Here is a 15881-nt window from a genome sequence, read left to right as displayed (position 1 = left end):
GGTTCTGGTCATGGCTTTGTCTTAGTAATTCTGGGATTTGGGAAAAGTAACTTATCACACTATTCAGTAACTGTTATTACTTTCTGTCTTTTCCACATCTCTCCTGGTGAGTTCTAAATTCTTTTATGTCAGGCACCTGTATCCCTAAAACAGAAAGCCCAGCAAATGGTTTTTTGAAAGAAAGATGGTGCTTTTAGCCAGTTCAGCTCTTATGGATCAGGTCTAAAGACTAAGTCCATTACCTGCTGCAAGCTCCACGCCCTCTTTTCCCAGCATGGAAAAAGAAAAACAAAAACAAACAAACAAACAAACAAAAAAAAAAAAACAAGGCAACCTTTCACTTTTTTCCAGATTTATTAAAATGTTTTAAGACTTTCTATTTCCAATATGTCTGATCCCCAAAACAGGTACAGAATTGCAGTACTCCTGGCTTCCTATGGGAAAAAGAAATAAGAGAAATATTAAAAAAAAGTTCTGCTAAAAGATATGCACGTTATAAGGTCACAGCACCAATGGGAACATACACATTCATAAAAGGAAAGAGCTCATGCTATGTGTAAATATCTTTCTGCTGAGGTGAACAGGAGAAACATCCAAAAGTGAGCTTTCCTAATGTTAAGGCCACCTCTAGATCAGTTATCAGCCAACCCTAGAGAGAGCAGTCTAACTGCAGAACTTTGAGAGAAGAGCAATGTGCTGTGCTCTGTACTGACCAGCAGAAAGGCATTCCTGCAGTACCCTCTGTGTATTCCACTGCAGGTTGAATGTCTGTTATCTGAAATGCTTGGGACCAGAAGTGTTTTGCATGTCAGACTTTTTCCAGTTTTTGGAATAACTGCATTATACTTACTGGTTGAGCATTCCTAATTTAAAAATCTAAATTCCAAAATGTTTCAGTGAGTATTTCCTTTGAGTGTCATGTTGGTGCTCAAAAAGTTTTAGATTTTGGTGGATTTCAGATTTTGAATTTTTGGATTATGGATGCTCAACCTGTTAACCTGGAGACCTTGACCAGGATGGAGTATCAGTACTCTTTCCCCAGCCTCTCCCCTCCCTCCACCACAAACCTGCCCAAGACATTCATACAACTTACTTATTTTAGTGTCCTGGGAAGAGATAGAAAAGTCTTGTCAAAGTTACCCTTTCAGTGGTGGGCATCTGTGCCCTACCATCTGGCAGGTCAAAGGAAAACTGGACCTGAAACAGAAGGGAAAGCCTGTAGACTTTTTTCTGTTTGGAAAATCTTCACTTAAGCCAGAAATACTGCAACAAATACAGCAAAATACATAAAAACAAAAAGTATTTGCTTCTATAAAAAGTAAGCAATATTCATATCTTAGCATTGAATGACCCTCCTCACCACTTTTTAAATCTGCTACCAGATCTGATAGCCATGATGGACACAGGCAAGTTAGAGTCCACTCATTTGTCTTTTCAGGGCAGCAGGGGAGTTAAGTAAACAATTGTTTTCTAGACGTTGTGGGTCATAACGGATTGAATCTGGCTTCCAGGTTTGTCATCTCTCAAAGAACTTAAAAACTCCTTTGGAAAGTAGGGTATAATGGGAAGATAAACATGTCCAGATGTTTTTTTAAGTTTCCGACTGGAATAGACAAACATCTAGGAAAAGTGGGAGAAGCATCTACAGCCCTTACCTTTCGGAAAATTTCCACCAGGTGATAGTACCAGGCATGCTTTTGGAAATTCTCGATGAGCTTTATAATAAAAAGAGAGCCCCATGTAGGATGTCGCCAGGAAACATTATCTGTGAATAAAGCACACTTGAAATTTCAAGATAGGCTCTTGCTTGGATGTGGAGAGGAAGCCCTAGTATTAAAATTTCCACTCTAACTGAGACATGCTATTGAATTTACCCCATTTTCTATACACTGTATGCCATTTTTCAGTGAATATGTTCAAAGTTCAATGAGTGTATTTTTACCAACACAGTCCCTGAGTTCAAGAAGCTGTAGATTTAGTAGAGAGTAAGAGCAAGGCAGAATGGAGTAGAGGGGAGTGATTGAGCCTTAAGGAAAAAAATATCTAATTTGCAACCATGGGTGGTATGATTAAAGTTAATTATTCACTCTGAAATGCAAGGGCCTCAACTGTAAAGGGCAAGGTAATGATTTCTGAGGATTAGATACAAGGCACTACAAGTTTCTGGATAATAGAGCATATATAATACCCTATGCAGGGTAATTACATAAAAACTTTTCAGTTTATTTACTTCATGAATAATTTTAGTTAAAATTAAATAATATTGACCATAAGATATTTATAAAAAGAAAATGTTAACCAAATATAAAAATCGTACAAACAGAACAAAAGTTCAAATCTAGGAAGGGTTCATGAGGGAATGATCACATCCTATTGGAGGATAAAAAATTCTTATGGAGAAGAGAAATATTAAAGAAGAAAGATATTAAGTTTTTACATAGTTGACACACAACAGTAACGAAGACATATAAAAATTATGCGAAAATGTTTAAGAGAAAGCAGTAGCAATAGCTGTGTATTTCATCATGGACACATTCTTTAACCAAACCTTTTAGCCAATTATAGGTAATACAATATATATATATATATATATATATATATATATATATAAAATAAATTACAATTCTGTTTAGAACCACAGCTGTCTTAAGAGGCCGGCTCCAGTTAAACAAACTAGGTAAAAGAGAGGGCTGAGACAGGTGTCTGGTGTCTCTATAAATGCTTTGTGACATTAAGGGAGTAGATGGTCATTTTTGTCGGGAGAGCACTATGATGTGGTTGGGAACATGGAGCCAGGGTTGGTAGTGGGAGTTGAAGGTAACTAAATTGGAGTCTCTGAGTGTCATATGGAAAGGTGGGGTGAGGAAAGTGACAGAAACCAGCAAGATTGATGTTGAGAAGCCAGGGGGCCTGCAAAGGACTACACAGACACAGGTGAGTATCCTGTGGAAGGCTGGGACCAAAGGATTTTAAAGAACACTTATGCATAATATTAAAAATGCTAAATATGAAAATACATATTTTTTTGTGTATGGATCACTGTTTTGATCATTGGAAAAGTCAGGACATGGGCTGACAATGTAGAACCAGGCTCTCTCCTGAGCAGGGATCTCATTATAGAAATCTGTAAGGTAAGCTACTGGAGCAGAGGCAGGGCCTCTGGGCCAGAGGTGACCGAGAGAATGTGAGTCCTCAGGAATTTACAAAACCTAGTGAATGAAAGGATTCACATGACTTTTATGTAAACCGTGGTAAGGAAAGTAACTGAGTAAAGTTACAAAATAGAAACATTTTTAATAACAGCATTCATTTCATGTGTCCTTTACTCAGTCATGCTCAATGTTTCTCTACATTATCTCATTCAATCTTTACAACAATGATATTTATATGTATATGTATTTGTGAAGAATTTTTAAAAAAGCCCAGAGAGGCTAAATACCTGGAACTAGTTAACAAAGTACTAAAGGTAGGGTGAGGATATAATAGCAAGATTCTTACTCCAGGGCTTACATTTAGAATCACTGAGATGTATTCTTCTTCACACGCTCCACATGTCTAGTTAAAACTCACGTTAATTCAGGGTCCCAATATACCTGGCCTGCTTTTCTGCTTCTGTGCCCCCTGTCCTCACTATTCTCCTATAAATACTTGATGCTTTTGCAAATTGGCCTGCTGAGTGATCCCAGCATTGCAGACCTTTTCTATGCAAAGTCAGATTCTAATTCACTTAGGTGTAAGATAGTCTTCCTTTTATTCATTTATTTATTTATTTTTTGTAATATTTTTTGTAATTTCAGAATATTACAGGAGTACACACGTTTTGATTACATGATTTGCTTTTGTGCAGTTTGAGTCAAAGTTATAAGTGTGCCCATCACCAAGGTAGTGTGTACTGTACCCATTAAGTGTAAATTTACCTGTCCCCTCCTCCCCCCTCCCACCTACTTTGTTTCCATTGAGTTTTACTAACACCTTTTGTAACGAGGATAGTTTTCCTTTTAATGTTCTATTATTCCTCACAGTTCTAGGAAAATATTTTGCACCATATAGAGAAGTTCACTAAATTCTAATTCAGTGAAAATATGTGTATGTTTGGTCTCTGTGGATAAAAGCAATTGAATGTATAACTGGGAGAAAGGCTTGTGTTGGTCTTCCAAAATTTATGGAAATTTCAACACAGGTATCTGTGCTCTAAGGGGTGGATGTGGGTTCCTGTACTGATAACCCCCACAGAGATACCCCGTACAGAGACCGATTACCTGGTGTCGAAGAGCAGAAAGCAATAAAATCCTTCTCTATGTGGGCTTTCCTAATGGCATCATCCTCAAAGTCTTCTGAAGTCTCTAAGGATACATTTCCGGAAGCTTGTACTGAATCTTTTAACCACACCACCCCACGGTTCTCTGGAAAGATAAGATTTTGTTTCCAATTATAGCAATTTCTAAGAGATCTACTTTCTCCTCTAAACCTCTGTTCAATCATGTATATTAATTTATTTGTCTCTATCTTTCATTCACATGCACATACACACATACATCTCAGGAATTATCTTTTCAATTATCCTTATCTCTCCTAAACCTCAAATAAATTCTAACAACATCCAGACCTCAAAGCTTCAAGCTTGAACATGGAACAAATATCTACTAACCATCTATACAATTCAGAGAAGCCACAATCCTGACTAGTGACAGTAGGTGCTTTTAGACTTTAAGAAACACACACACACACACACAAAATGGGAAAGTACCGGATGCATACACATGATGAGGTCAGTATTTGGCCTGCGTCTCATAGACATCATCACTCACCACCACGGCAGGCCTGGATGATGATCACCTTGGGTTTATTTGTCAAATTTGGACAGTTACAGGTGTTCAACATTCGAAATATTTCATTGATTTCTAATACATCTGGGTCTTGTTCAGAGTATCTCTTCCCACAGATGCCTTTCTGAATACCATGAGACATGAACACCAGGAAAGTGCTATCAGAGGTTCGGTGCTCTGGACGGGCAGCAAATGCCCTCAACTCTGCAGTCATGTCCTGAAAGAAACCATATCACTCATTTTTGCACTATGTCATTGACTATCATGGCATCTTGGAATTCCAATAAAGAAACACATAAGGAAAATTTTAAATAATTCCATGAAAATCGATGGAGCGGAAAGAAAAATTTAAGTCTTAAACTGAAAAAGGTGAAGAAAAGTGTTATAGGATGCCATCCAGTGATTTCTAGTACAGAGAGGGTAGCATTATTGAATTAACAGAACACTTCCCAATTAAAAGTTACCCCAGGCTGTTGCTAAAAGATTCTTATGTAGAAGGGGAATATGTAGCCTCAAGTTCTCTTCAATGGGAAAATTAGATTCTAGACTATCAAGAGATTACATTTCCCAGTGCTACAATCAAGCTTTCTAACATTACTTATGATTATGAGGGGCATGGCCATTGTCTGTACAGTTTGGTAGTCCTTACCGAAGCAGTGAGATTCTCTTTTACATCCACACTGTACCCCAGATCTTCTAGCAGCTTCTTCATATCTCTGATATCAACATCAGCTCCAGCCCTTCTGGGAAGATTGTCAAACTCTATGTTACAGATAATGAGAGCAAGTCGTGTGCGGTTCGACTTTTCCATTATTGGATAAATCTGTAGAAAATGCAGATTGGATGAACAGCCTTGTTCTCTCCAATTAAATATTCATCTTGTGGGTTTATAACTGCTTTCCCTTCCTAGCCCTATCAAGAAACCAAATACCGTGACTATGCATTAAAAACAGGGATGGGGATTGACTACTACAATAGGAGTAGGAATGGAGTTTGCAAATGGCCAAATGGCAGCTGAGCTACTGATTTAATTATTTTTGACAGGTAAGATGTTGGAAGATGCATAAGCCTTGAAGCAAGAATGACTGAATTTTATGACTGATTCCTCCAATTTCTGATTGTTTGACTTTGGGTAAAATATTTCACCATCCCATGCCTCAGTTTTTTGATCTGTAATATGGGTTGTTTTTAGTATGAAAGGTATCATTATTTGCAAAATGCTCAGAACAATGTCTGACTCATACTAAGCATTCAATAACTGTCATTGTTGCTATTGTTATGAGTATTATTATTTACTCAAATAATTAGACCAAACCTGAAGATTTCTGTACAAACTTGGGATTCTAGGACATAGGAATCCTTTATATAAGGGGAATGACAGGATGATTCTCCAGAACCTCTCAATGAACTTGGCCCTAAGCAAAAGCCACTAGTGCACTTCAGAATGGCCTCCAGTGCATCTTTCCCCCCTCTCTGTCCTTGTGTTCTGAGCACGGCACCTCTGCTGACTGTTCGTCCCAGATCCTTCGGGCTGTTTCAAGGGGGCAAAGCTTGAGGCTCCCTCCTGGGGCTGAGGATGTGAGCATAGCTGGGTTTTCCTGCACTGGCTGAGGAGCTGCAAGAGACAAGGAACATCATGAAAAACGGCGTCCCTGGGTGTCCTGCTGTAAGTTCCTCACAGCATCATCTATGCATGAAGCCACAGAGGAGGAAATGCATTCTTGGGAGGATAATCCCGAGGTAGTCATTAACACCATTCAGTGATTTCACTCCTAATGGCACATTCCAAGCCAGGGGACATTTCCAATGGAGTAATACAGGAATCTACCTTTATATCTGAGAATAAGCACTTTTACAAATATTTTAGATAAAAACATAGAAAGGGAGATTTTCAAGGCCATGAATCAGAAAACACTCAGAAAACAACATGTTAGATAATAGTTAAAAGGTAAAGTTATTTAAAGAGATTCATAGCCTAAGGTAAAGTTTTATGGAAGCAGGTCTTAATTTACTATTTTTAAATGTTTAAAAAGATATACAATTTATCTATTTGTTTGCTTAATAGACATGATAATAAGCATTAGACACAATTTTTTTTAAAAAATGACCCTTTGTCCTGTCCTTCAAGATCTTTTTCTAGTATGTATACATATGGAGAATAGGAGGAAGAATATTGAATATTTGAGCTAGAATGAATATGAAATAGAATGATAAATGCTAGAATCAAGGTGCACTCCAGACAAATTTATAACTCTAACCATTTATTGTACAAATATATGAGAAAGAGTTTTCACAGCAGTTTATATGAGAAAATCCCTGAGGCTTTTATGTGATCACAAGTTCGACACCATCTGACAATGGGATGTATTTGTGAAAGAAGTTAATGTAACATATATCTGTATAAAAATCGAAAGTTTTCTAGATATTGGCCATACCACCCTGAACACACCCAATCTCTTAAAAGCTAAGCAGAGTTGGGCCTGGTTAGTATTTGGATGGGAGGATCTCTGAGAAAATGAACTATTAAAATAAGAAAATTATATTCAATTTTGAAAATTAATTTGAGAAATTGTTGTATAATCAGTTAGGGAAACCAAGGCAGCATGAAATGTGTTGACTGTGGAGAAGATAAGAGCTAATTAGAATGGACATTTTGGACAAAACTATAAAAATAATCATTAGGTGGAAGAAATGTGTTTCTTCTAGGGAACAACAGAAAAAAAAATAGAAGTATTTGAATTGTATTTGAGCTGATTTTACTTAGGGAATAGGGTGTTTGGTATATTGAGTTTGCCATCCTATGAAATAGCTAAAAAAACATTCGGGGTATAATTACACTTTAATAGATTCAGTAATTTCTAAACTTGTTGAAGTATTTGTTTTATTGGCCTCTAAATTTACTTTAAATATAAGGTCCTTTAGTTTTAGGAGAAAAATGTCACTTTTGGACAAAATTATGATAGAATTGTGGGTGAAATACTGTTATAGGAAAACATTGATTATCTAATAAGCAACAGACTGAACTCATACAAAAATAAAATTTGCTAACCAAAATCTTAGTATATGTTGGTCATGTCAGAACTCAATAAAACCGGAGACCATGATTTTTCAGGGTAGAGCACCGAAACATTTTTAAGAGCTTCCTTGTCATCTGGACATAGATATTTCCTGTGCTACCTGTAATATTGTATGGAATAAAAATTTTTGTACTTAAATTTTTGTGGCAGAGACTGGCTAGACACTCAGCTAATCTGTGCTGCCAACCACCCTAGCAGTCAAATGTTACCATATGGCTGGGTTCTAGCTAATGAAATGCAAACACAAGTTGGAGATGACACAGCTTGGCTGAGCCTAGAAAAGTCTGCTGCAAATGACTCTCTACATTCTTTCCAATGCCACTAACTGGATGGTTATGACAACAGTTATTTTAGCATTGTATGTTGCAGATATCAGAGTCATAGCAGGGAAGAAGTCTTGGTTTCTGGGTTAGCATTTAGAGAAGAGCTGCCTACTAATCACCAGTGGCCAATTTAGAATTTTTATAAATGATGAATAAGTTTCTATCACATCTGAGCCATCATAAATCTTTGACTTTGTTAAAGCATCCTGTGGTATCTTAAGTGATACAGGTATATGTTGTGCCATTTCTATCTCTACATTTCGGATTGGTTTATTTTGATAGGGAGAGATTCTTAAATATATAATCATTCATGATTCATGTACTCATGCAAGCTCAATAACAGTGGAACCATTGTTTGTCTTATTCGGTATTCCCTACACAGTCCGTAGAACAGGCTATGGAACATAGTTGGCATATGATTAATATTTTTCTCATGGCTTAGTAAATATAATAATAGTAATTCTGATGAAATTATTTAATGAAACATTCTTTTAACAAATATTTATTGCATGCAAACTATGGGCCAACCACTGTGAGAGAGCACCTATGAGTAAGTTAGACATGTTTATCTTTGTCATAAAGCTTAAATAAAGGAAAGAATGAAGTTATTTCTTAAAATTATAAGAAAAATGTTGTAGGAATTATGGCTGGAGAATTGCAGGGCCCTTTAAGAAGAGGGTCTCTGAAATATAGGAGAAGTAGAAATGGAGAGACAGAGCTGGGCTCCAGAGAAGAATCCATACAACTTGGCCACTGCTTGAATGTTGGAGGTGAGGGAGAAGGAAGAGCCAAAGATTAAGTTCAGGTTTTCAGTTTGAACAAGACATTGATCAAGACAGGGGAAACTGGAAGAAAATCAGGGTAGGGAAACATGGCAAGTTCAGCTCTGGGAATGTTTAGATAAAAATGTCTGTTGGAGATGTGAGTGAATATGTTCAGCAGGTACTTCAATAGTCAAGTTTGACACTTAAGTGGACATATTAGATTTGATACACAGATTCAGAATTTGTTAGTATAAACTTGGATAGTGAAGCTGTGGCAACAGCTCTTGCTAACAGAGAATAGCTTAAGAAGAGGAAAAAGTCTATGCTCAATTTGTGAGAATTATCCATAGTGTCGTCACCCAGGGTTCACCCTATGACATTAATAGCAAGGAAGATGAGGTTCAAAGAACTCTCTTTCTTTAAAAATACCCTTACCTGAGAAGGAAGGAAACACTGCTTGGGAATCCTGTAAAGTCAAGTCATTTCCAGATTGTGGACCTGAAGAAAAATGAATGACATTAAAATAGTTTCTTACCATCTCTGAAGAATTTTACCCTAATGGATTGAACACTCCCCACTGAAAATTCCCTTCACAGGCCTGAGGGATTGATAATAAAACCTGTTCACACTGTGACTTACCTGGAACCACGCTCATCACTGGGAAGCAGGAGCCTCTACATATGAATGACAGTTATGTAACACTTGAGGCAGAATTAAAGAGTATCTGTGAGTGACTTCTTGGATCTCTGATTTCTATGATGAACTTGGAATTGAGACATTAGGTATAGAACCAATAATTCTACTGACATGTGTATGCCAAGGGGCTTCCTGAGGGAACCTCTCCTACATAACAGGTGTGTACAAAGGAGAGTTGCCTAACCCAGAGCTGACTCTGGCTTTGGAGAAAACTATGAAGAAAAGGCATCTGTGTCTGGACACCTAAGCTTGGCTAAGATATTTATCACAGCAGAAATGGTGAGGTGAACCATTGGCCACATCAGAGGGGAACAAACCCTAGTTCTAAGCCTGAGATGAATCGGTGAAGTTCTCAAAGGACTCTGCTTAGATCACGGGAGGGATGAGGGTCAGAGAAATGAGGGGAATCCCAAAGTCTTTTTAAATATGCTTTTAGGAAGAGAAGGTTAGTAGGAATGCCTTCTTCATTTTAAAATTACAGATATTTGTGCAAAGTCAATAATATTCCCTTAGAAATTTCTAAAAAATTTTAAATTTATTACTCAGTGATGTTAATGATCTCCCCTCTAGTGTACTAGTGAAATTTCTATGATGCAGAGGGACTCCTGACATATGTGTTAGACTATTTTATAAGTTTAATGCTATGCTGTATATGAAAGTTACAGGAACTTATTCTGTAAACTTTACTATATGACTTCTATCCCCCACCACTCTCTATTCTCTATACTATGTTCTCTATTCTCTATACCATAATGGTATTTTCTCTATACCATAATGGTATTTTCTCTATTTTGTCACTGTGAACTATAGGAGGAATAAAATTAATAATAATAATGTCTGATCCTTTAGAGGCATGAGATCATTCAGCTCTGCAATGCATTACTTCAGAATGGTTTAGCAAATTTCATAAATGTCAAAGAGCAGAAAAGTACTGGAGCCAGGATATGAACACAAATCTGTCCTGGCTATCAATCCTGGCCTCTTAATCACTAAGCCGCTCTGCCAGATGGCCCACAAGGGTGCCACATGTTAATGTATGTAACAGCAGCTCAGACCACAGTCTCTAGACAATCTTCCAGGTAAGTTCAATCTGCCTGTCAGTACCTTGAACCCTACTCTGAAAAAGAAAGTGCCGGTAGTCCTCAGTTAAACTATGTATAAAATCACTCAAAACTATTGTTACTATTTCTCCCAGAGTCTGGAGGACTATCAGTTCCAAGGACAAGAATTGAAATTAATTCTATTTACAGTTTTATAACGATCTCAGTATAACAACATCTGCTTGAGAAATTTATTCTAAACACTTTAAGAACTGACACAAGCTAACAAATGAATACTTTTCCTTCATTTTATAGAACCTATTGAAGACAAGATTTATGCAGAGAAAATATTGTCCATTTCTTGCTGTTAATGTCATAGGATGGCCTACAAAACTAAGTCCAGGCAGCATGATGCAGTTTGTCCCAGCTATGCCATCTAGACTGCTGGGCTACAATTACCACCAATAGATTCAAGAACATTTTCTAGAAGAGAACTTGTTACAGCTGTAGTGTACATGCCAAGGACTTTTATCTAGAAAGATCTCTCCCACTGGAGTACCTTCAAATATTATATTTAATTATGATATCCCATGGCCCTGAAAACAACCCTGACTGAAGAAGTATTATTTGATAACCAGAGAGGCAAACCCCAGGAGTTAGAATTATCACAGTGGGATGTGTAAGTGTCTCTAGGATTCAAGGACTAAGGGTTGAAAGGAATGGGGCAAAGAAGAAGAAATTTTGGCTATTTTACATTTGATCTTAACCCTTATTGTTATTGATTGGTTGTCTTTACTTTAGAGAGTACAGGCGGTATAGAATGTAAAATATGTTTTGAAAAAAACAAGAAATTCATTACATGCAGATGAACATAAAAAATATCTGCAATGTCAGCAGATATTTTCCCTCTGAAGTGGCTTTGGGAGGCACAGCAGAGATGAGTGGCTGGGAGTCCCCCAGAGCTCCCGTCTTCCCCATGTGGAAGGTCTACAGGTCATAAGCTCGGGCCAGCTCAGAAGCCCCGGCCCTGTATCAGGCCCTCAAGGGCACTGGAGCGGGAGCGTTAGGCCTCACAGAATTGTGCGCAGGCAGGTACCATGCTAGTGGGCGATCTTCCTCAAAAGAAAATGCAAGGAGGCAATTGGAGGAAAGAGCCCACTTGAAATCCTCACTTTTCTAGAATCATTCAACTTTTTCTGTGAGTGCTTACCCATCACTGAAATATATTTTATTCTTCCTAGACAGCAACAATTTACATGCAAGTTATTAAAAAGTATTTAATTACACACCTTATATCTTCATGTGAGAAAACTACATGCATGCCCAGAAACACCCTGGATTTAACAAAACTAAAGAAATTAATAACAATGAAAATAATAATAATAATAATGTTCCTTGCCAGGAGAACTGGAACATAGAGTATGAAGAATTTCAGATGGCTCTCATGCACTTTAACAAATGATCTACCACATAGTCAGAACAAGAAATGAGCTTCAATCAGAGAAAGGCCACTGAGGGCGAAGGAACAGGAAAAGAAGAGTTATGGGACATGCAATAGGCCCTGGTACAGAAATGGGGCCCCGAAACCAGGGATGAGGAAGTTGTCTGCAAAGTGACATGACTAATAAAGAAATCAAGTGTCAGGCACAGAGACACAGGGAATATAATAACTCTAATCTGAGCCATGGACCCTTACCTGAGGAGAGCTCCAGCGTCTGTGCAAGGTGGCAGTCGTCATTACAAATGTGCATGATGAAAATGTGGCTTGCCTTGGGCCCTTTCCGAATGACAGCGTCAATCAAAGCTCGGGCTTTATCCATAACTGTAGCATTTTCATCTCTTACTTTCTCCATCTCTTCCTGGTTCAGCACCCTTTTCTCTAATAATTCATCCAGCAAGCCATTTATTGTACCTGTGCCCACTGAGCGGATAAACTGTCTCCTCTTCTCCTTCAGGACCTTGTCTGTTTGGAGCACAAGGACTTCTCAAGTCATGAAAACAGCCTCATTTTCCTCTCATGTCATCAACAAGGAGTGAATTCCTTGAGATTTCATCAGTCAAACAACCGTCTCCACACACTTGGGCAATCCCTTCCCTTACTCTATCACTGTCCCGCTATTCCCCCCAGTGTTACCCATGTGTGCTCATGGAGTGGCCTGAAGACAGAATTGCTATCCTCAAGTTAGTACCTGAAAAGCAGAGATCATCCTTTTGTGCCCTGTGCTTATTTAACTCTGAATAATAAAATAATGAAACTGTGTTTGCCCCCTTCCTTTGGGGACAACAGCTGCTGGTCCTCATCCTGCAGTGATTCTGCAACCTCTGTTAGATTTACAATGTTGAAGAATTCGGTTAGGATTGCAAAATGATAGCAGGATATGAACGCAGCCCCAGTTCCTCTCTGGCCTGGTCTTTCTAAAGTCTGCAAAAGTCTCCTGGGCCTCTTCCCTCCTCCCTCCCATCCCTCTTCCTCAATTCTGCTCACCTAAACCTCCACAGAACCTAGTTATGGTTTCTAGAAGAACCAGCTCCTTCCAAAACTATTTCTTCCCACTGACCTGTCCTTTTAATAGTAAAACACTCACCGGCCATGGCTTATTTCTCTTACCCTTGTGTGGAGTGAAACTGAAAGTGTTAGCTCTTCCTTTTTAGCAGGGCGGGTGCCCATATTGAGAAATAACCACTGCACATGCATATGCATGTCTTTGTATTTTTTTTCCCAGAGGAGTAATCAGATTGCTGAACTCAATTGTAGACTGCATCAGGGAGTGTATCCTTGGAAAATTTTCTTCACTTGGAACAGGTCAGGAAAGGAAGATAGTGGGACTTTGAAAGTAAGATAGGATGATAAAATATGTGTACAACTAAGCTCACAAATAAACAGTCTCTGATTTTTTAGGAAGTGGAATCAGGGAAAGTAACTCCTTTGTGTATTAGTTGAACCACTTTTCCCCCTGCTATTCCCTACAGCCCTGGAGAGAGTCCCAGGACCTGTATGTCCCTGTGAAGCAGCTTTGCTTTTAGGAATGGAAACAATTTTTACTAAAATCAAATATTTTCTTATCTAATGCTCTTCCTTTTCAGATGTCTTTCTTTTGAGGAACATCTCATGATTGAAAATAAAAGCGGAGGTGCTGGACTCAAAATGTGGAACTTAGCATTTTAGCCTTTTCTTCTTGGGCAAGATATTAAACTTTTCTATGCATTGATTTCTCTGTCTATAAAATAATTTTATTGATAGTACATACCTACATAGTTCTGAGCATTAAGTGAGTGAGAATGTGAAAACTGCATAGAACATTGCCTGGAATATTGTAAACATATAATAAATGATATAATTATTTTAATGTAAATATTTTACACTAGAAAAATAATCAAGGTTAATGATTTGTAGATTACCCAGTTAAGTTTATCTTTTGAGAAAATCCTCAAGCATCTTATAAAGTCATTTGTTTAGCATATATATAAGGACGACTACTCCATACCAGACACTGTTCTAGGTGTCAGAGGCTCAGTCAAAAGAGACCATGCTGCCTGCCCCCATAACCTCACCTTCAAGATGGGAAAACACACAAGTACCCCAGTATTTAACTGGGATATTCAGAGTGTTAGAATGTGGTAAGTGCTAAGAAGAACAACAAATTAATTAGGGAAGTGGGTAATGAAATATTGGAGGGCTCATTGAAACTGTAGACAGAGGAGCCAGGGAAGGCCCAAAGAGGTCACTGCCTTTTGTAAGCACATATTCAATTGATTATTCCAGAAATAAACTCAATGTGGCCAATTTGTTTTATGTATATATTTAATAGAAGATTACCTAATAATAAAATGCAGATAGTCCTTCACAGTTATCAATTTCTTTACCAAAAATACTCTTGAGATTATTAACTTACTATCTTAAGGGAATAAGGACCTAGAGTTATTAAAACTCCAGATGGTGTCTGTGCCTGTGTGTGTATGTGTGTTGTCATTTGCATACACACTCATGAGTGTATGTGAATACACAGGACATACCTAAGTTAAATATTGATGGCTGGCTTACAATTGCTTTAAAAGTCTATGCATTCAAAACAAACTCACCTTTTGACAGGTGGGCCACCAGTTTTTCTGCCTGTGTTTTAGGCTAAGCGTTAAATGTATTTTAATTAGAATAGAATTCATGTATTAGACAATGATGTGGATTTTTTTTTCCTCTTTGTTGATGATATGATCTTTTTTTTTTATTTCAGCATATTATGGGGGCACTAAAGTTTAGGTTACATATATTGCCCTTTCCCCCTCCACCCCCGCCCCGAGTCAGAGCTTCAAGTGTGTCCATTCCCCAAACAGTGCGCATCTCACTCATTATGTATGTATATACCCATCCCTTCCCCCACATCTGCCCAACACCCGATTAGTGTTATTTCCAAATGTGCTCTTAGGTGATGATCAGTGAAACCAATTTTCTGGTGAGTACATGTGATGCTTATTTTTCCATTCTTGGGATACTTCACTTAGTAGAATGGATTCCAGCTCTATCCAGGAGAACATAAGAGATTCTATATCACCATTATTTCTTATAGCTGAGTAATACTCCATGGTATACATATACCACATTTTATTAATTCACTCATGTATTGATGGGCACTTGGGTTGTTTCCACATCTTTGCAATTGTAAATTGTGCTGCTATATATATTTGGGTACAGGTGTCTTTTTTATAGAATGACTTTTGTTCTTTTGGGTAGATGCCCAATAATGGGATTGCTGGATTGAATGGTAGGTCTACTTGAATCTGTTTAAGGTATCTCCATATTGCTTTCCACAGAGGTTGCACTAGTTTGCAGTCCCACCAGCAGCGTATGAGTGTTCCTGTCTCTCCGCATCCACGCCAACATTTATTGTTATGGGACTTTTTGATAAAGGCCATTCTCACTGGAGTTAAGTGATATGTCATTGTGGTTTTGATTTTCATTTCTCTGATGATTAGAGATGCTGAGCATTTTTCATATGTTTGTTGGCCATTCTTCTATCTTCTTTTGAAAAATTTCTATTCATGTCCTTTGCCCACTTTTTGATAGGGTTGTTTGATTTTTTTCTCTAAGTGGCTTCTCAAGGTGTTTTTGTCTTTACTTGGCCACTTACCCAATCCCTTTGAAACACACTCTTGTGCTCCT

At 37.9% G+C, this 15881-nt stretch overlaps 1 protein-coding gene across 2 annotated transcripts; it reads right to left on the bottom strand.

The window, feature by feature from the left end:
• Positions 1–346: 346 nt before the first annotated feature.
• On the bottom strand, positions 347–13346 carry CASP1 (caspase 1). 2 transcript variants are annotated; one of them, XM_045556707.1, is made up of 10 exons: positions 13312–13346; positions 12423–12689; positions 9426–9488; positions 6326–6441; positions 5476–5649; positions 4809–5043; positions 4260–4403; positions 1656–1765; positions 1094–1197; positions 347–434 (listed from the first exon to the last, which is right to left on the bottom strand). In XM_045556707.1, the coding sequence occupies exons 1-9, from the start codon at positions 13316–13318 to the stop codon at positions 1099–1101; spliced, it is 1215 nt and encodes a 404-aa protein (XP_045412663.1). In that variant the 5' UTR covers positions 13319–13346; the 3' UTR covers positions 347–434; positions 1094–1098. The 2 variants fall into 2 exon arrangements, with proteins under 2 accessions (XP_045412663.1, XP_045412662.1); XM_045556706.1 differs by lacking the exon at positions 13312–13346 and adding an exon at positions 12916–13142.
• Positions 13347–15881: the final 2535 nt, after the last annotated feature.

Source organism: Lemur catta, chromosome 7 (assembly GCF_020740605.2).
Source record: "Lemur catta isolate mLemCat1 chromosome 7, mLemCat1.pri, whole genome shotgun sequence".
In the NCBI taxonomy this organism is placed as follows: domain Eukaryota; kingdom Metazoa; phylum Chordata; class Mammalia; order Primates; family Lemuridae; genus Lemur; species Lemur catta.
The sequence above is the reverse complement of the archived record's forward strand: the minus strand, read 5'-3'. Positions and strand labels throughout refer to the sequence as shown.

Excerpts from the sequence above, each read along its gene's own strand:
- CASP1 (XM_045556706.1), bottom strand. The coding sequence starts at position 13,027 with ATGAGGACCAGCAGCTGTTGTCCCCAAAGGAAGGGGGCAAACACAGTT. Across the intron at positions 12,690-12,915 it reads GGATGATCTCTGCTTTTCAG|ACAAGGTCCTGAAGGAGAAG; the intron begins GTACTAACTTGA and ends TGCTCCAAACAG. Across the intron at positions 5,650-6,325 it reads GGGACGAACAGTCAGCAGAG|ATTTATCCAATAATGGAAAA; the intron begins GTGCCGTGCTCA and ends CATTTTCTACAG.